This window comes from Halichoeres trimaculatus, unplaced genomic scaffold (genome assembly GCF_033239565.1).
Source record: "Halichoeres trimaculatus isolate MK-OKI-2021-1 unplaced genomic scaffold, fHalTri1.1 fHalTri1_scaffold_11, whole genome shotgun sequence".
NCBI classification, from domain to species: Eukaryota; Metazoa; Chordata; class Actinopteri; order Labriformes; family Labridae; genus Halichoeres; species Halichoeres trimaculatus.
Window position 1 is genome coordinate 10,091,211 of NW_027437189.1, and position 19,764 is coordinate 10,110,974.

General features: G+C 38.0%; 2 protein-coding genes across 7 annotated transcripts in view; both read right to left on the reverse strand.

The window, feature by feature from the left end:
- The window catches only part of slc6a6b (solute carrier family 6 member 6b), a 32,667-nt gene extending 20,088 nt beyond the window's left edge, over positions 1-12,579 (reverse strand). The window contains exons 1-9 of one of the 5 annotated variants that reach the window (XM_074682463.1): positions 12,485-12,579; positions 10,619-10,727; positions 8,918-9,102; positions 2,442-2,643; positions 2,281-2,323; positions 1,687-1,782; positions 1,421-1,579; positions 1,159-1,284; positions 649-869 (exon numbers count right to left, since the gene is read on the reverse strand). In XM_074682463.1, the coding sequence (XP_074538564.1) occupies positions 649-869; positions 1,159-1,284; positions 1,421-1,579; positions 1,687-1,782; positions 2,281-2,323; positions 2,442-2,488 (692 nt within the window). In that variant the 5' untranslated portion in view covers positions 2,489-2,643; positions 8,918-9,102; positions 10,619-10,727; positions 12,485-12,579. Of the gene's footprint in view, positions 1-648; positions 870-1,158; positions 1,285-1,420; positions 1,580-1,686; positions 1,783-2,280; positions 2,324-2,441; positions 2,647-4,119; positions 4,561-8,917; positions 9,103-10,618; positions 10,728-12,484 lie in introns of those variants that run through there. The other 4 variants (XM_074682462.1, XM_074682464.1, XM_074682461.1 and 1 more) reach the window with 4 other exon arrangements.
- Positions 12,580-13,783: 1,204 nt separating this feature from the next.
- On the reverse strand, positions 13,784-19,760 carry abtb1 (ankyrin repeat and BTB (POZ) domain containing 1). Of its 2 annotated transcripts, none has more exons than XM_074680777.1 (12): positions 19,509-19,760; positions 18,780-18,842; positions 18,636-18,691; positions 18,343-18,487; positions 18,036-18,195; positions 17,854-17,899; positions 17,055-17,171; positions 16,792-16,904; positions 16,606-16,704; positions 16,334-16,501; positions 15,042-15,242; positions 13,784-14,744 (listed from the first exon to the last, which is right to left on the reverse strand). In XM_074680777.1, the coding sequence occupies exons 1-12, from the start codon at positions 19,562-19,564 to the stop codon at positions 14,538-14,540; spliced, it is 1,431 nt and encodes a 476-aa protein (XP_074536878.1). In that variant the 5' UTR covers positions 19,565-19,760; the 3' UTR covers positions 13,784-14,537. The 2 variants fall into 2 exon arrangements, with proteins under 2 accessions (XP_074536878.1, XP_074536879.1); XM_074680778.1 differs by having other exon boundaries at positions 19,694-19,757.
- Positions 19,761-19,764: the final 4 nt, after the last annotated feature.

Consider the following 19,764-nt stretch of genomic DNA (forward strand, 5'->3'; position numbering starts at 1 on the left):
ATAAATCACGCATAGACAGCTTTTTTGGCCCCATGCAGCCAAAAACAGTAGAGTGAGCCCTGGGGTCTTATCCTGCAGAAAGGGAATTGAAGTTGCTAAGCGCCAATATGTGTTAACTTGGTTAGATTCACAGTGATAAGCTCAGTTAGAGCTGATGAGGGGAAGGTGCAACTCTAGAAGATGAGATGTTAGATATGGGTAATGTGAGATATGGGTAAGGTCCCTTTTTTGTCTCAACTATTAATGATTTTTAGTTTGACAACACAAAGTGTAATCAAAGGGGTAAAGTCTGAGTAGATTGTTGATCCAACCTATCAAATCATGTTGGGTACTGTTCACTCATCTCTAAAATGAAGGTGCCAGAGTGTTTCAAGAAACTATCTTTAGAAAAAAGGTTTTTCTGGTTGTGGCTGCAGCAGTTTTAATAATGGAAGAACTGTTAAGTAATGACAGTCTCGACAGTCTCAGCACAAGGCTTAACACTAAATCAGCAAAGGAACTCTTTCATGTTCAAATATGGTTATCATGACAGGAACAAACTGATCTGTGACATTTTTCAGACTTCTCTTTCCATTGCAACTCTGTTTACTTCTCAGTCATTGAGTTACGTCATCAAAACTGACACTGCTTTGATCGACAGCTACTCACCTCTCCTCCTCTCCTTCCAGCAGTGTCTTGTAGGTAGAGATCTCGATGTCCAGGGCGAGTTTGACATTCATGAGCTCCTGGTATTCTCTGAGCTGCCGAGCCATGTCCTGCTTGGCTTTCAGCAGAGCCTGCTCCAGGTCACTGATGCGGGCCTTTGCATCCTGCACGGCCTCCTCCTCGCGCCGCTCTGATTCAGCTACCTGGTCCCTAAGGTTTTCATGCTAAAAAATGCGCAGAGTTGATTGTGTAAGCAGATAGAGAATTAGAGATTTCTATTCACAGATGTGTTACGTTTGCTCAGGTAGTAGGCCTGAACTTGATTGAATTGATTTCTCAATGTATGAAAACATGGAATAGATCATTTAGCATTTTCTTTTGCAGAACATCTGTCTCTAACATATGAGTCCTATTTATAAATCAAAAATAAAGACTGCTGAAATTTAAATACATGTGTCAAGCATAAACATCAGACATTCAACGCATCAGGCAGTCTTTACACCTTCAGCTGACCTGTGCCTTTGCAGCATTGATCTCGCTCTGCAGGTGGCTGATCATCCTGTTGAGCTCAGATATTTCCCCCTTGGTGCTACGCAGCTCATTGCTATACTGGTCGGCCTCAGCTGTCATCTGGTCAAACTGGCGCAGTCAGAAAACAGAGGAGAAAACATGAAGGATAATTTTCTTCAAAACCCTATAATTTTTCAGATATAGAGGAGAAGCTTGTTCAACCATCATTTTTACATCATAGATATTGTTTGCTTTAGTTCTTCACCTTTTTTTTGAACCAACTTTCCGCTTTCTTGCGGTTGCGGGCGTCTTCATACTGAGCCTTAACATCAGCCATGATCTGATCCATGTTGAGGCCACGGGAGTTGTCCAAGTGCTCCACTACAGAGGTCTCATTCAGGCTCTCCTGCAGCTCAAGCAGCTCCTGTTTGTATTGAACAACACATGTTGTTGCAGAAATCCACTCATCATTATTTCATTTCACTTTGTATATTAGAATTATGAATAGATGTTGAGTGATTGGTTACGTACTGCATCATACAGAGACTTGAGGATGTTGAATTCATCACTGATAAAAGACACCTTATCCTCTAGATCCACCCTAGAAAGGTAACCTGTGTTTACATCCTGTAGATGGAAAAGGTAGAAAGAAAAATTAGAAAAACAACTTATGTCTTGCAAGTTTTCCTCTTCCCAAATTATGCTCAGAGATTTTGGAGATGTTTCTATTCACAGCCATCATATTACAAATATCGGTGAGCTGTGTTCAGAGTTGTTTATTTCTCTTTTGGTTTGTTCTTGCTATAGTATCTTGGTTAGCAAATGACTCTACCTCTGCATTTGTCCTGTAGTTCTGGTGCACCACAGGCTTTCCTTTTGGGTGCAGTTAGAAAAGTGTTGTTATGTATTTGGAGGGAGTTGTTCATACGCTGTGCTCTGGGGTATGTTCTGGCTTATTGCTTGTCTCTGATGTATGTCACATCATACATTTTATCATTACTTGTTCTATTTTTGTTGTAAAGATTAAAAGGAGAAGCATTAAATGTGTTTACTCCACAGCTGTATCTGTTTTGTTCAACTTTAGGCAGCCACATCTATTATAGTCATCATGAAGTCGTACTGCACCTTTTTCTCAGTGTTGGTCTTCTTACTGATCTCACTTTCATACCTGAAACAAGCCAACATCATCACATTACTCCTTTACATCTTATCAGTTCTTAATACTTCATCAACATATGTTTGATTATCTGCCCTAGTTCTGTAGTTAGTCCCAGTGATTCTCTTACTTGGTCTTGTAGTCGCCCATATTTTTGTGCATGACTTTGTTCTCCATGTCCAGTCTCTGTTTGTCATTCTTGAGGAACTCGAGGTGTTTCTGATGATGTAGGACTTCAGCATGGGCTCAACATCAGAGGTGGCTGAGGTCTGTCCCTGCAGCAGGAGGAAGCTGTCCTGAGTGGGTGCTGCGATTGTTTCTCAGACTCATTGCTGCTGGAGAGGATGAAGGAGAGTTCAGGTGGTGTTGGAGGTCTAATGTAGATCTTGTCTATTTCAGAGCTACTCCACAGGCATATCTGGGTGCCATGATATTGTTAATATATGGCTCTTTAACCAGTTTAACCAATATGATACAAGCCTCCAGTTCCTACTTATCCTCAGTGTCAAAGCTGCTTTGTTTCTGGTTAGTTAGGATTTTGCTTGGCTGCAAGAATTTGAGCAGTACAGATAAAGTGTTCTCCTGAGGAAACTTTTAAGAATAAAAGATTACAAAGTTTTTGATTGATCAAAGATATCATCAGGAGCTTTAAAGAAGATGAGTTAAGCGCTATAAGTTATGTTTACATTTATTTTCTTACTATTTTTACAAGCATTTTTATTTGTTATCCATATATCTTTATATATACATTTTACATCTAGTTAAATGTAGATCATGTGTGTTGTTGTCATTGCCTGTAATGACTGTAGCTGTATTTCTACCTGTTCTGAAACACCCTTATTTCTATTATAATCAAGTCTTTTGCAATGCTATATGTTTACAAATAAATAAATGAATAAATAAATAGCATGAGTGATAGTGGGTGGGAAAAAGTTGGTGAAAAATAAATAACTGTTTAATTATCACTGCAAGTTGAAAGCACAGGTAGCGATGGCTGCAACCAATAGCAGATGAGACATCAAGGATGGCATGAAATGTTTTTTTTTTTTTTTTTTTTTAGTAAATAAACATTTGGGACAAATTCTCTGAATCCAGCTCCTCGGACATGAACAATCTGTGTTTTTGTTGGCTAAATAGTTTTGGTTTGAAGTTAAATGCAGGTATTAAAAGGTACATTTCAATGGATCACCCATTGGATTAAAAAGTAATAAGTATGTCAAGTCCTTAAATAGCAGCGTCTATAACTTTCCTTTAGAGAGTACATCATTATTATTCATTTAGTGGCTTGCTTGTGGGTTTAGCGGGTTAACCTGCAGAAGACGTTAGACACATCCCTCCACACAAACACATTCATCACTTGTCGCCGTAGTGCGCCTGAACGCATCACAGAAGACCTCCACAAAAAACGAAGAGGAACATGACTTAATGGGATATAAATACAGGAAACAGAGTTTAACGACCGCAGCAGCGATACTATCACTACAGTTGTCAGTTTTTTTTTTTTTTTTTTTTTTTACTGTAGAGTATGATTCAAAACTAACTCGCCTTTTATAGAAGGAGCATCACGATAACACCTTTGGACGGAGCGTTAAAAAATTGCATGAGTGTATCACATAGCATGCTCACTGTCAAAAACACAACACGATGATGAATAACATTTCAGACATTAAATGTTTGAATACATTTTCAATAATATTACAAATTAGGCATAAAGAGGTATCTTAAATATTGTTACACTGTTCTCTGCACTGCGTTAGAAATTAAATGATCATACACTGACTTAATATGTTAAGAAGATGCCGGGTTACCTGTTCTCCTTTTAATAAGCTGTCTGTTGTTCCTTATGTTGCAGTCTGAGTTTAACGCTGAGGGACAAAATTTCATGCATTTTTCTGTCAGACCATTGTTACTACGAGCTAGTGCGCGTTTAATATCAGTTTGAGTGGAAAATCACCAGCTTCTCCATGCAACTACTTCTTAAAGCGACAGCCTCCCCCCGCGCTGTCGCTTCACCTGATTTTCTGTCACTACCATCAGACAGCGGCGACTGCATCAGCTTATTATTAGATGGCATTTTATGGATTGGTTTCTATTCGATCACAACATTTTATAATGACCTGCAAACGCATAGACAACTCTACTGTCAGCTTGAGTGTAAATGTTGAGATACTGAGTTTTATACAGAAGTGCTGATAGTAGAGTCATAAAAGCCAAGAAACAGAAACTTATATTGGATATTACTTCAGAATTTAACAGCATTTGTAGTTCATTAATTCAAGGCAAACTTCTCCTGTCTCCTGTGATCACATATTTTAGTGGAGTTTATTCTCAGCTCTGCTTTCAAACATTAGCGAGTGTTCAAAGACTAAACCACTGACCAGCAGCGTGCACAGGGAGGGGGCAGTGGTGGGAGTGTTGACCCATAAAAAAGTGCCCACTTAGAAGCCAAAAAGGGGTATTCTAACATGATCTTGGGAGCCAAAAAGGGTGCCAAAGTGCCCTCATGGGAGCCAAACATGCAAAAGTGCTCTTCTGGTTAGCTAAAATCACGCACTAAGGTGCAAACAAGCAGCACTTAGTGCCCTCTTCAAAGACAAGAATGCGCTGTCTGTATTTGTTTATTACTGGATTTATGCAGTCGATGTGCTTTAAACTACTTATAATGTGAAAATGATTTAATTTAAAAAAAAAAAACAAATTTTAGCTTTATAGACCGTTAGCGTAAGTGAAATGAGCATGCTAGCATGTTAACATTGGAATGAAAGCATTCTTCATGTTAAAAAAGAAAGAAAAAGTCTTACGCAGACTTAGTTTGAACAACTTGATAAGAAATAAAATAAATTAAGCAGATAAACAATGCCTGTACTTCGTCTGGCTTCAACTTAACTTTTCATAAAGTTCGTACAAGAGAAAGACACCATAACATCTTGCTTGGTTTAAAATGTAAATAATAATTTACACGCATTGATCTCAGACCAAATATAAAACATGTCCTCCCAAAAATGTTTAACCTTATGGAGCAGTGACAAAAATAAATGGAAATACCACATATCTAAACGACTGGTGCATGATCTTTGCTGTGGTCAATGGCGCTTTCTCGTAATTGTCTTAATCCGGAGCATGGGCCGTGCCAAACAGATGGCACCGGCATGTGTTCAGGGCATCAGTGTATTGCAGGTAAAGTAATTCTCCGAGAGTATAAAGATGGTGGCACACCTTTAAGCTCAAGCCACTCTACAAGACTGTATTTTCAGTAACTGTAAGTGAAGACAGGTTGACTAATCTGCAGTTTAACACTTTACATGTTCATCCTCAGAGTCAGAAATGAAGCAAACTTTTCCATCTTGCAACCCGACTCTCTTTGCAAAACATACTCTTGACTCACACTATAGGGAAGAGCGTGTTGCGTTTTGTTCTGCATTTCAGTACTGTGTGTTCTTGTATTTGCCTTTTCTTCAATAGGTGAAACAGCATCTCGTGTCGTTCTTGTAAAGAAAAGTTTGTTTTAAAGCCAGGCCCCTTGAGTTTCAGCACTGGTTTCTCCCTGCAGAGAACACAAGTTCTGCCAGGAGGATGGCTGCTTTCTGATGCCCGAGGGCCAAATGGCCAGGAAACAGGAAAGTGACTGAAAAAAAAAACCAGAGAAAAGAAAAGAAAAGAAAAAAACCCAAGTTTGGGTGCTTGCTGTTTGTAACTGTGACAAAAAACATCCTTGAATCTAAAGTAGTCGCACAGACTTCTTAGGATCAATGAAGCAGGTCTGATTCTAAGATTAAGGGTAGATAAACTTCATTTTGAATCAAAATGAAATAGCAGGCACATTCAAAGCGAGAATGAAGTTCTAATTTAACCATTATAATAATATTGATTCTACACTGATTTTAACATTTTGAGTTGTTTAAAGATAAAGTCAAAAAGTTTTTAACAACTCTAAATGAAAGCACCAATTATCCTTTTGAAACACGCAAAATGGGGCAGTGATATCTGGATTAGATAAAGATAACAATAAGCTAACCAAATTCAAAATACTAAACAGGCTTTGCTAGACCCTTTCATAACTTGGCAAAATTGGCCTCACGAACAATGTCTATTGTGAAATTTGGGGCTGAGGAGGGAACATTACTCCATCGTCTGTGGGACTGTGTTGAAATAAATGACATTTGAGTCCATACTACTAAAAAAAGCACTGATCTGAACTGACTCAGTCATACCACTCACACCACAAACATGTTTACTTGGAGGCCTCCATAACTTTAAAAATGTTTCCTCAAGAAAACAGAAAACAGTTTTCATTGCCTCTAAGGTCACAAAAAAGTCATCATGATTAACTGGATTGCACCTAATGCAGCATCCTATAAAGAATGGATCAATGAAACAATGGAAATAACCAGGTTAGAAAAGGTTCAGGCTGGAAAACAACAAGCTGGAATGCTAAGAAACATAGCCTTCATTGGAAAACTATTCAATGTGACAATAGCAATTAACAACAACAGAAGTGTTGATTGATTAAAACAGTAGAAATATTTGCAAATGTGTACATGTGTGTTTTTATACGTGTGAAGATATAAATGGATGCATATCATTCACAAAGGGTCTTGTTTTTGTCTGGCAAGTGATTCTCTTTCTTGTTTATAGTGAAACAACTTTTGGTTTTGCCTCCTTGTTTTACGTTGGATAAAATTAGTTTAACAAATTTCTCCCTGATTTGTCAAGTAGCTATCTCTTCCTTATGTTTATTATCTTTTTTAACTTCCATCTACAGAGGTTGGGGTTGGATGGAGGCGGGAAGGGCTTTTGCTTTTTATTATTTTTGTTGTTTTGTTTTTGTTTTGTTTTTTTTTTGTATTTTTTTCCCCTTTGGTTTTGCTTTTCTAAGTTTTTTCCTGGCCTTATTGAGAAGTGTATTGTACCACTGTTGCTTTTGCTTGTCTATTGGGTGCTACTATAAAATTAATAAATGAATAAATATATATATTTTTAAATGTGTGGGTTTATTTTGACCTCTCTACATTATGGCCTTAAGGTGATAAACTCTTCCCTTTACACAGATTTTCTGACCATGTGACTGAGGTTCAGTGAGCTGTAGGAAATCATGTCTCCCAATTAAAAAAAAAACTGAACCTGATGATTTTAATGAGACGTTGGGCAAAATGCTAATCTGAATACAACAGGGTAGAGAATTTATTTAACCTTCTTTAGTTTTGATTGGTCTTACTGTTAGCTTCCATGACAGGAAGCTCTTAAATACTACTGTGAACTATGACATGCTGGTTGGTGGATTTGCATCTGTAATTACCTTGTTAACAAAAGCCTCTTCAAGACATGCACTCATAAAACTCTCTGAACAGAGGCAGGCACTGGTATTAGCTTGTTAAGAGGGTAGTAGCTCATTTTGGAATGGAAAAATGAGCAGAAAACACAACAAAGAAAAACAAGTGCAGAGAAGACTTGAAAATTAATAGAATAACTACATCTGTAAAAATATTTTCATGGTTTCTCTTCAAATACAAACACAAGCGCTGTCTGTGTCCAAATATCTGATATTTTGACACCAGCTAGTATTTAATACTTTTGTTTTGTCTATTAAAACAGAGTCAGAATCCAATCATGAATTCATTTAAGCCTTTTTCTGCCTTTGACTGCTATATCAATATCTAGCTTTGACATCATCACAGCCAGGTTGATACATCTAGTCTCAGGAGTCTACCTGATTGTTTACATTTGAGGAGGTCAGGGCAGAGGTTGTTGTCCTGGATGGATTTAGCCTGTCTTTTGTTAGAGGTCTGTCTAAGGACAGACCTGTCACATGGTAACGGTGTAATCCTGTCTCACATGCAGACGCTGCTTGGATATATCTGCAGAGTTGGCCGTGTTCTCCGCTGACAACCTTGTGACTCACCTCAGCCACAGAATTACATCGCACTATAAACAAGATGAACACATGATGAAGGATAAAATTAACACTAAGGCATTTGATGTAGAATTGAAAGCAGAAAACATGAATTGCAGTGCAGCTTTTTTTTCCTGATTTGCATACACACTGGCAAATATCTCAGCTTTCTCATGAGACCACTGGTTTTGTCAAGCTGACTAATAAGACCACTGCTTGCCTGCTTGATTGTGTCCTGGCTGCTAAGTCTTCGGGGCAGCACGTAAAGCTTAATCCCATATTACCAAGGCTATGTTAAGTGTAAGCATCTGACTGTCACACACTTCCAAGAGGAGCCTTCACACCGAGCGGGGAGATAAACAGAATTCCTGCTTGATAAGCCTGAGCTGCAATCAGTGTTTATGAAACTTCAGAAGCATCCTCCAGCTTTCTGTGTGCATGACATGATGGTTGAAGTGGGGGGGAAAGTGAGCGGCTGCAGGGAGGCTCTCATTTCGAGACAATCCGATAAAGGGATCTTCTTGGCGGGAACCTATCGTTTAATTTAGTGCGTGTGTTGTCTTCACTGTGTCACTCCTTACATAATGCCTGGCTGGGACTGCACAACACCGGCCTAAGACCTAAGTCACAGTCATGACATTTAAATACAGGCAGTCCATGGCTCACAACAAGGACTGAAACTACAGAAAAAGACGCAGAATACAATATTGTTTTACCACATTCATGTAACACCAGGTCGTCAAATGGATTGAGTGGGTCGGGGGAGAAACTAAACTCTTCAGGTCAGTCTCTGGCTAAGTACGAGCTTACCACTCTCTCCCTCTCTTGGGTGGTAATCCCTGCGTAATAGCAAATTAGGATATTGGCAGTGACAGCAGCAGTGAATCATGTCTTCTGTCGCCTGGGAGGACATATCAATGGGAAGAGACAAGGTCACTTCAGTGCAGGTTTGTCTATCACAGAAGGAAAACACCTTTAAAATGTTGTAGCCTAAGAAAATAAATCAAGGCAGAAATGCATTCAATACTCAAACCAGACTACAGGATAGATCATCCACTGTTGAAGGAAATTGTTTGATTATTTGCTCACTGATTATACTATAATGTAAAGAAACAGCTAATCATACTGTTGAAGTTGAATTTTAAGACAGTGTTCCTACATGTTTTTTTCCCCACCTTTTTCTCTTAGATTGCCTATTTTTTTCAGCATTCCATTTCAGGGTTTCTAACTTTTTCTATTTCTTTCTTTTTGTTTACAAATCAGTTATCGTCTTTGAGGTTTAAATTCTCAGGGTTTTGACACACTTGTGTAGTTAAATCTACAGGAAAGCATAATGTTTCTACTTAAGATTAGTTCGACCCTCAACTGCTTTAACATTGAGAGCCTGCTTGTGTTACTTCCATGATAATGAAATTGATAAAACTGTTAAACTCTCAATGATAATTAAATAAAAAGGCATTTTGTATGTATGTATTGTATTCATGTACTTTTATTGAGATGCTCTAAACCCCATATTGTCAAACGTATTTAATACTTTGATTTCATCAACATGATAAATTGTTTTTTTAAAAACCTGTTAAAAATGTGAAGGAAAAAGTATACTACAGCCTTGAGGATTATCACACCTATCATCGAATTTGTTTTTTAGCCCTTTTCAAAATGGCGGCTCTCATAACATCATACACACGCTTTTTTGGGGGGAAAATAATAAAATAATAATTTAAAAAAAATCTATTTTTCAAGAAGTTGCGGCAAGAATAACATCTAAATCGTTACTAATTTTTAAGTAAGTATTTTCTACACCAAAAGAAAGAATATTTAAAAAAAAAACTTTACTAATAAATGTGGCAAAAAGTGCTAAATGTGTCAAATGTGATACAAAAAATAGAATAGAATAGGATATTCTTTATTTATGCCAGAGGGGAAACTCAGGAGTCACAGCAGCAACACGAGAAAACAAAAGTAAGAAAGTGTAGGTTGCAAAAAGGTCCGTGATAAATAAATAAATGAATAGTATACTGTTTATATATTCTAAAAAAAAACGAACAGTATAATTATAATATAATAAAATATAAATCAATTTGAATATTATAATTACTACAACAATAAATATGTTATTTTTATAATCATTAAATAAATACATGATAAACAAAATGATAAAGCTTTATTTTTTGTGGATTTTGTTAAAAAGATTAATGAACATCTGAGAAATTTTCTGGCTACTTTTTGATGAGTCAGACTTTATAGAGTTAGTATTCACCTTGACTTAAGATTCAAGTTTAGGACCAACATATAACAATCCTCGTTAGTAGCATACTAGGCTGCAAGATAAATCTAAAGTAGGGTTAAATACAATACATTTATGAAATCAACAAAGAAGAAGCCTGTAACAATAAAAATTAGAAATAAAAACTTACTTGTAACACTGATCTGCATCATCTTTATGTTTCACCACCTTCCTTTTCCATCTGTTCCGAATGTAATGAAACCTGCATGGGAGCCACGTATAGAAGAACATCAAGGTCCCTGGAAAGAGAAGAAGACAGATGGTATGAATGATACAGCCCTGCATGTTCTGTATACGTCATCTGCACAGCACCTGACGTTGAAACTAATAATAAAGCAGCAAGAGCTTGAAACAAAACCCAGAGGTCAGTTGGCATGGATGACCATAGGGAGGTCAGATGAAAACAAAGGAAATTTTACTGATATAAAATCGCAGTTAAAAAATCAGGCATTTTATTACACTGCATGTGCATGACACAAACCATCACAAATACAGATATTAACCTCAATCCCATGGAAGAAAAAAATACAAGGGGCAGGCCCTTCTTCTGATTGTTTGAAAGATTTCTGCCTTTGTAGATTTTCAGTATAAGGACACAGAGGTCATGATGATGTCTGAGTGAGTCACGCACTCATATGACTCAAGAGCCAAGAGAATTTACCCTTTACTGCCCTATCCCAGATTATTTTTCCTGCCAAACAGATGGAAATCATCAAGCAAAAAAAAGAAATGTTTTTAAGGGCAGTAGCAGACACATGACTGAAATATGAGTCATCAAGATCAGATATAAGTGTCCTTGTAGAAGTCTTCTGTATCCCTCAGTGATCATGAAATAAAAGCATCAGAAAACTGTACGAAGATGAGTGATCTTTGTGCCTTTGCAAATCTGCAAAATCAAAAAAAATTAAAAGACAAGGAGTTAATTTGCAATAAAATTGAGGTGAACAACAGTAGGAGTTGTAAGGAGAACGTTAAAAGATGTATCCTCTGTGTATGGTGCATTTTTTTTTTTTTACATTATGTTCGCTAGCAGTTTAAGATGTCTCACAAAATGATCGCCAGAGCTGCATTATCATGTCTTGTGTTTATGTTGCCCAACTCTAACTGACCTTTAAAGTCAGATCCAACTGGCAGTGCTTTCTACTAATCCAATGCTCACAGTTTTTTAGGCCTCACTGTGTCCTGTTTTGAAAAAAAAAAAAAAAAGGAGGGGGGCAGCTGAGGTGTGGAAATGTTGAAAATGGGAGCTTGCAGAGGCCCTGTGGTGCCATCATCAAGAGGCTGGTTTCAGTTGTGAACACTGTCTCCATGGGAATTGAATAAAATATTAAAGAAGTTAAGTTCCTCCTGTACAGGGAAAAATAAACAGACTGTCCATTCACTGAGGCCACACATTATGATGTCATTCCAAAATACAAAACTGGACTTACCCTCCCAAGGCTGAAACTACACTCTTCCTTAGCAACAAACACTAAACATTTGTAAATGAAGCTCACTGGGGTAATAACTAATCGTGCTGTTTATCCTTGTCTTTATCAACATGTAGCCTTTCAGGCGCTAGGCTTGAAGCCAAAGGTTTTGTTGTCTAAGGGATGGCCTCAGTGTTTGAATTGAACCACGCTTTAATGTGTGCTAACAGCAGCTCTGCTCCACAATCTACTCCCTGTTGAGATTTCAGCTCACTCAATCCTCCAACCCTCGGGGGAACATTGTGGTAACACAGCTACAGCTTCTTTATTTTGCTTTTTTCCCCCTTTAACCTTTGAAATTAAGGTAATGGGGCCACTGTGGATGTGTCTTACACACACAAGTATAAAATCACTTACACAGTTACCTACGAAGGAGCCTGTGAATGGAAAAGATCTTTAAGAAATGTACCTTTAAAGGACGTCTGTTTTGTTCCCAACAAAGCTTAAACACTGGTATATAAATCCAAGAAGCCACCGCGGTGAAACACCAAACAACAGGCCATATACAAGCCATGAAGGAAACTCACCATCAACCCAGCGACGAAAAGCTCAAAAATGGCGCCATCTTTTGGTGGATATCGTAAAATGTTTACAGGGTTTACGGGGTTTGTTCGTTCATTCACCTGTATAATTATAAATTATTCAGGAGGGTAAAATAAAGAACAAAAAAACAATGTAATAAGTAATTTAGAGTCTAAAACAACGAACGCGGTTGTTGCCTAACTGCTGTGATTTGAGCTACATTATGCTAACTTCTGTGGGAGGGCAAGTGATGGGAAGTTCGGCTCCACTCAGAGAGTCGGTTCTTTTGGCACGGCTCCCAAATAAGAGCCAACTCTTTCGGCTCTCAAACGGCTCATAATTTAGTATTACTTGTAGCCAAATATTTAAGCCTAACTCTGCAGTTATGAATTTTCTTTCTTTTTTTTTTTATTACTTAACTCTTTTTCATTCAGTGTTCCTATGAGAAATCTCACAATTGCCACATTTTTTTCATTTGCGTTATTTGCAGGCTTTCCTATTTTGAATATTTTAAACAAACTCTTTTGCACCAAAAAAAAAAATTAACAAAATATTCTGAACCAGATGCTGCTTTATTTGCAAGTGTCACTTTTTTGTGTCTTTGCTATCACAAACTGGTATGATCCTGTATCCTTACGTGCCTGGCTGCATGGTTGCCATGCTGGTGGTAGTTAAAACCAAGGTCTGCCATTAGCACAGCTGAGCATAGGTGAGAGCTGAGAACTGAAAGAAAAAAAAAGTTGCAAGCCAGCTCTTCTGATTCACTACAAAGACTTGGTTCTTTGAACCAAATCTTTTCTGTATGACACATCACTAGAGAGAACATGCTCACAATGCCAGTGTTAGGAAGCACATATTATCCTTCAGCATTATTATTTATTTGTTAGCCAAGATAAGGTTGTATCTACCAATTTAAGAAATTATAAGAAACTACAGTTAAACTTTTGTTGGAGATTTTAGATTGAGATAGGTGTTGGAGATTAACATTATCCTCAGAATTAAAAATCCTTTACAAAGTCTTGCATACAGTGATCCAGTGTTTGTACTGGTTTGTACTGCAAATAATCCACTATGGGCGTGAAGGAGTTCATATGGGGCAACGAGTAGAAGAGCATACTTTATAAAGTAAGTATAAAACTTTAAACCACATGGTGGTGCTGCAAGTCAATTTAAACTCTTTGCATTCAACAAGTGTCTTGAGAAAGTCTACTATTCTTTTATTATTCTTGAAACATATATATATATATATATATATATATATATATATATATATATATATATATATATATATATATATTTAAACTTTTTTTTCTTGTGGTGGTTCCAATACATATTTCAATCAAACAGTTTGAATAAATCTTTATTTCCTTATGCACACACGAAGCACAGACTTTCTTTCACACAGGGAAGCGGGATTTGTGTTTTCCCTAAAAAGCGGGGATATACCATGGCAAAATTCATGTTGGGATAAGTGGTGAAGGAATGTTACATGTCAAACAATGAAATCAGGTTCTGGTATTATTGCCCATCATATCCCAAAATCAGAAGTTACTGGCTTTTTAGCTTGGCATACATCACAAAACTACACTGATGTAACTTCAATGAACGTTTAAATTTTCTGGGGAGATCAATTCTTCTGTTAAGTGTTTTAAAGTCCATTTTTTTCATCTTTTAACTCACAGGTATGGAGTAAGAGTTGGGGCCTGTCACAGGGTTGAGTTTAAATCAAGTGCCAATAGGTTAGGCTTTTTCTTCAAAGAGGTAAGACTGCATTTGAGGAAATAAAACTAAAATAAGTGTCTAAAACAATATCATGCATGCACCATGTTAAAAATCACTAACACCATTGTTTGCCTAAAACTAATGTTTTGTCTCATAGTTGATGTCACGCCTTGAAAATATATACCTGTATATTCTGTACAATATACTGCAAATAAAATAAAACCAACAAACATAAAGAATATGTTATCTCCCTCTTCTACGACGTTTCCTCTCCATAAGCACCATCTCAAGCATATTTTAGTTTGAGGCAACAACCAACCACAACCTGCTAACCTCTTAGCAGTCTATATTAATGCTGCAGAGAAGCTCCTCCAAGGCATCCAGTTTCTGGTTGGCCTCCTCAATTGCACTGTATGTTTGCACATTGCTGGCAATGTGGTAGCGGATTTCATCTACAAGGGGCACTGAGTCGGTCTCGTGTCGCTCCTCCAGGGATGCAGCATCTTCTCTGACCATCTCAGCAAACTCGGGCTGCTCCACCAGCTGTGACAGACAGATCAGATGAATACACTTGTGAAGTTGACCAAATTATCTCATACAGACACTTCAGGTTCAACTTACTGGATTAATAAGTTCAAACATCAAAATGTGAAAACAGCTGGGTGAAGCTGTTACAAGTCTTTGAGCTTAGCTAGGCATTAAGCAAGTTGCACATTTTCTAATTTACATGTCAGTGAGAAATTCATTAAATACATTTCTAAAAGTGGGATAAATGTCTAAATTCCTATTTTTCTAGCTAAAACAGAGCCCCCATTAGTGGAAACAGACCCAGTGACATACCCTGTCAATGATCTTGGCCATGAACAGTGTGCACTGATCCTCCAGCCGAGAGAGACGGAAAAGCTTGGCCATCTTCCACATGTAAAGAACGTTGTCCTCACATATAGTCTTAGCCAGAGTCTTCCCACAAATGCGCTTCAGTCCTGGCAGCAGATACATGTCGGCCACGCACAGCACATCAAACACGTTCTCTGCTGTTAGCTGCATGTAAAAAAAAAAGAAAAGAAAAACACATCCAGTCAGCTGTTTTGTGATAATCATGAGCATTTAAGTTACAATACCTTTGTAATTCATGAAGTTTGCACAACCCATGGTCTACAGGACATGTTTGCTTTATCCCAAACAATGTGTTTGTTCTTGAAGAGGCTAACTGAGCTGAAGGTAAACAAAAGCCATTTCTGTGTGTCAGCCAGATGATTTTTAGCATGATGTTGCTTTTAATTGTGTCAAATTGAGATTCACCAATTCCAAAATTCACAACAAGACAACGTACAAAGCAAAAGTCAAGCTGACTTTTACACTGCAGATTCAAACACCTGATTCATTTGCAGCAAGTGAAGGAACACTCATCTGAAAAAATGTTGCTGACTCCAAAACAAAGAGCTAAAGACGATTCTTACTGAAATATACAATTACACAAGCGCTAATGTTTAGGTCAGGCTTCTATGTTTCAAAACTGGCTGCAGCCTTTGACAGCCGAGCCTCTGGTCAAGTTCTCAGCCTGGACAATACTTAAGTACATGTTACTACTCCACTTCTTTACTAAAGAAAAAAAACTTTAAGAAAAAAAAAAGATATATGTGAACATTTTCACCAATAAATGATCAACTTTTTTTTACTTCCCATCTGCCTGTATCAAGCGTGTGTGTGTTCACAACTAGATTTTCAAGGTTCACAATAAGGCTTTGTCTGGGAACAACAGTAAAAAGACTTGGAAGACTTAGATGACAGAAAAGACTTTTTATTCCAAAAGATTTTTTTGGATAATGGTTAAAATTATGTTCAACAGCATAATAATTCACACACTTGTACCCAGAAATACTTGTTTTGGTCTGATTGGTTCATGTCTAGAGGCAGTGAACCAGTTTGTCAGCCATAAATAAGCCCGTTAAAGTGGGTCTTCAATGTTTTTTTTTCTTTCCTTCTAATGGTTTAGCTGGGAGACTGACAAGCAGTTGCTGTTAACTTCCTCACTGAATGTAAACCATGCATACCACCTTAAAATAATCACGATCAAATAAAATAATATAAAATAAACACAAACAGAACAAAGTCATAAAATATGCACTTACCTGGGTGTCATCTGTGTAGATGTAATACATGACATGGATAAATATTTCATGGGTAATGTTGTGTAAAGTAATCACTGGGGTGCTGGGATGAGACTGCAGCTGCTCCCCCTCACTGAAGTGGTCCTCCAGTAAAGCTTTAAAGTAATCACTGCGTCCACAGAAGAACGCCTGCAGACACACACAGTAATAAGAAGATGAATGAAATGAGAGTACATTTTTGCAGACTGCAGGGTGTATTTAGGGACAGAGGAACGCTGAGTTGCTGCTTTTACCTTGTGACACAAGAAATCGAAGTCGCTGACTCTGAAGCAGATATCAGGGTACGTTGGGAAGCGGTCGACTCTGTTAAACGGCAGCTCACCAAATCCTACCTGTATGAATTACAAAGAATCACTCAGTGTGAATTAAAGGCTCTTTAAAACTTACCATATAAGAAGTTCAAGCATTCATAACCTCACCCTCAGCTCAGTAGGAAGTGCACAATCTGCTAACTGAGCCATCTCCTCCTGGAGTTGACAGCTATGAGAGTCCAGGCTCAGAACCTTCACACAGACTCCTGGCTTGTTTGATACTTCAGTGTGAGGAAATACGGGATAAGAGTGAAGATGAAAATGTTTAATGATTCAAGATGGAAAAACTTAATCCAAGCTTAAAAAGGGGTTCAAGGGTTAAATGAGTCACAGCAGTGAAAATGAGATTGTAGCTCAGAGCACTGTCTTACCAAATTCGTACACCTGTCTGCATTTATGATCCAGCTCTTCTATGAGGTCAGTCATTTTACACTGCTTAGCCAGACGTCTTGAGTCCTCCACAAGGCTTATATCAATATCCATTCGTCCTGTAACAATAACAGAAATAGATAAGGATGTTAAACTCACTGCAAAATGCTTTCCATTACCTTACTCCATACACAAATGACCAGTGTTAGCATGCTGTTTTGCATAGTTTGGAAACTCGTTTACATTTAGTCCCCTGGTAAAACTGGACGGACACTTCTAGAGCTTCTCCTCTGCACACTCTATTTTGTTACGCACACTGTAAGTGAAATGTGTTTTTCAATTTATAAGACAACCACTTAATTTATCTAACTCGCATGATTGAACCAGCACATTGATATGAGGTAATCCTTAAATAAGTTTTGCACATGGTGATAATGACTACTTTGTATCTCCCATCTTGCTCAATGAAGCATGTTATTAAGGGATAAACAGGCAAGTGGAAACAGGAAGAGTGATTACTGGGTAACTTTGTGTTGGAACTTTACTGCTTTGAGACCCATCAGGTTAAACCAAGGCGGCACACTGAAGGCAAATTTTGAGTTGTAGATAAATGTACTGGAAAAATCATCAACAGGCCTGTGCTCTGGGTTGGTTATATTTTAACTTTTCTTTTTATCTATCTCATAATTGTACATGGATGTACTGATAAAAGTGCAGCAATCAGATCAGTTAATAAAGACAGAATTTCCAGAAAAAAACTTGCAACAGTGCTTCATGTGGTGGCAGTCCTTCAACTCTCACCTGTGTAGAAATACTGCAAGATGGCTCCAAAAGCAGCAGGGTTGATCTGAAATCAAAACTGCTTTGTTAATAAAAAAGGGAAGTGAAAAGAATAAGCCGCATAGCTTTGATTTAGAAAGTATTATGCAATAACAAATACACATGAAAAAACTAAACTTCTATTTAAGAACTCAGTCATCTACCAAAGGGTGCTTGAGGGTGATCAAGGTCTTCCCTTTCCACTTGGTCTCAAACATGTCAGTGAAATACTCTGACCGTGCGCTGAGGATACATCGGTGGGCTGTAAATATTTGGCCATGCACCAGGAACTTGACGTCACTGTGTTGACCCTGCTCCAGTAACCTAAATCAAAACGCATCAAATCTCAAATTACATAATGCAAGCAAGTATACATGCAAACTTTATACTGGGTTATTGCACTGCATACATCTCAGTTTACTATATTTTTATTGTAAACTACTAAAATGGTAAGGAAGAAATATATCTTACATATGCAAAAAGTAATTGTAATCTCCCCTCTGCATGGCGCGGACACTGACGCACTTATAGTCTTTGATCAAGCGTCGAACTGAGTCATTCAGGGAGCCGTACATACATCTTTCACCATCAAACGTATTGGCTTCACATTTTGCACCTTGACACAAAGAAAAATAATATATTTTAGTATAGGTAAAACCCACTGCAATCATAATAGTGCACATAGAATTTATATAGCTGCTTTTTTCATTTGAATACAGAAGCAGGTATATTAAATAAGAAGAACAGTTAAATTACAGGCTTACCACTAGCCAACAGGTACTGGACCAGTTCCTCATGGCCACATAGACAGGCGTAATACCTTGTAAAGAAAGTAGTCAGATAACAGATGTTAAGAATATGATGCTGTCAGCCCTAGAGTTAGGACAACTGGACTAAACTGTACTTACAGTGGGGTGCTGTCCCATTTATCTCTTACATTGAGGTCCACATCCCTCTGTTCAACAAGGTACCTTGAACATAAAACACAATACAAGGTTACAGTAATTGCATTGACTCTGGAGTATCTTTGAAGCCCACTATGACAACAGTGTGTAGGAGCTGTAACCAAGTTTAACTGACATACAGCTGTACACATACAAACTATATTGATAACTGAGGAAAACAAGTCTCTGCCTATGTGGTGACCCCTTTGATTTTGGATTTTTATAGCTTGCATATTCCAGCTTTCATCAGCACCATGGGAAACGTTCATGCTTCACAGAGAGCATGTTTACATCTGTAAAAGTGGACTAAATGGTTGACATAATTATCTGTCTGTCCCCAAAAAGCCTTTCCATGTTTCAACATGTTTCATACTAGTCCAAACTTAGAAGGCTGCATAACTGGATATGGTAACTCCTTCTTTCATCACGTGTCACGAAGGAAATTACGAGTTCGCCTGGAAACAGAACCTACGTTAAATTTGGAAACCAAGAAGCTGACCTACAAACGTTCATGTTTGTCGTTGTTACCATCTGGGTCACCAAAGCTAGTGCTAGCTCAACCGCTTAGCCTTACTGAAAACATTCAGTTAGCCTAGACAAGTTTAGCCTTGCACGAAACATTAAGTAAATGGAATTCGCCTTTAGCCAGGCCACAGACAGCCAAGCCACAACACTAGCAGCAGCGTCGTCTACCTGACTCTGCAAATGTCGCCCTTTCTGCAGCTAATAAACAAATCGTGCACATCCATGTTCTCCGCGGTGTTTTCGGTGCTCTGTGATGCATTGAGACGGCCTGTCTGCGGGACAGGTGGGCGATGGTTTGGTGAAGATTCAGAGTATGCTCAATCGACGGTTGGGAAAGTTGACTGCTGACACACCTTCCTGCAGTTGTTTACAAGCTGCTCGGCTGCTCGGTGTTTTGGTCGAGGACGTCCAGTTATCACGTGAC

Bases quoted from the DNA above. Each gene is read 5' to 3' on its own strand.
- abtb1 (XM_074680777.1), bottom strand. From the start codon at position 19,564: ATGGATGTGCACGATTTGTTTATTAGCTGCAGAAAGGGCGACATTTGC. The intron at 17,900-18,035 runs GTAGATGACTGA...TTTTGATTTCAG, and splicing joins TCACCCTCAAGCACCCTTTG to ATCAACCCTGCTGCTTTTGG. The intron at 14,745-15,041 runs GTATGTCACTGG...TGTCTGTCACAG, and splicing joins TGGCCAAGATCATTGACAGG to CTGGTGGAGCAGCCCGAGTT.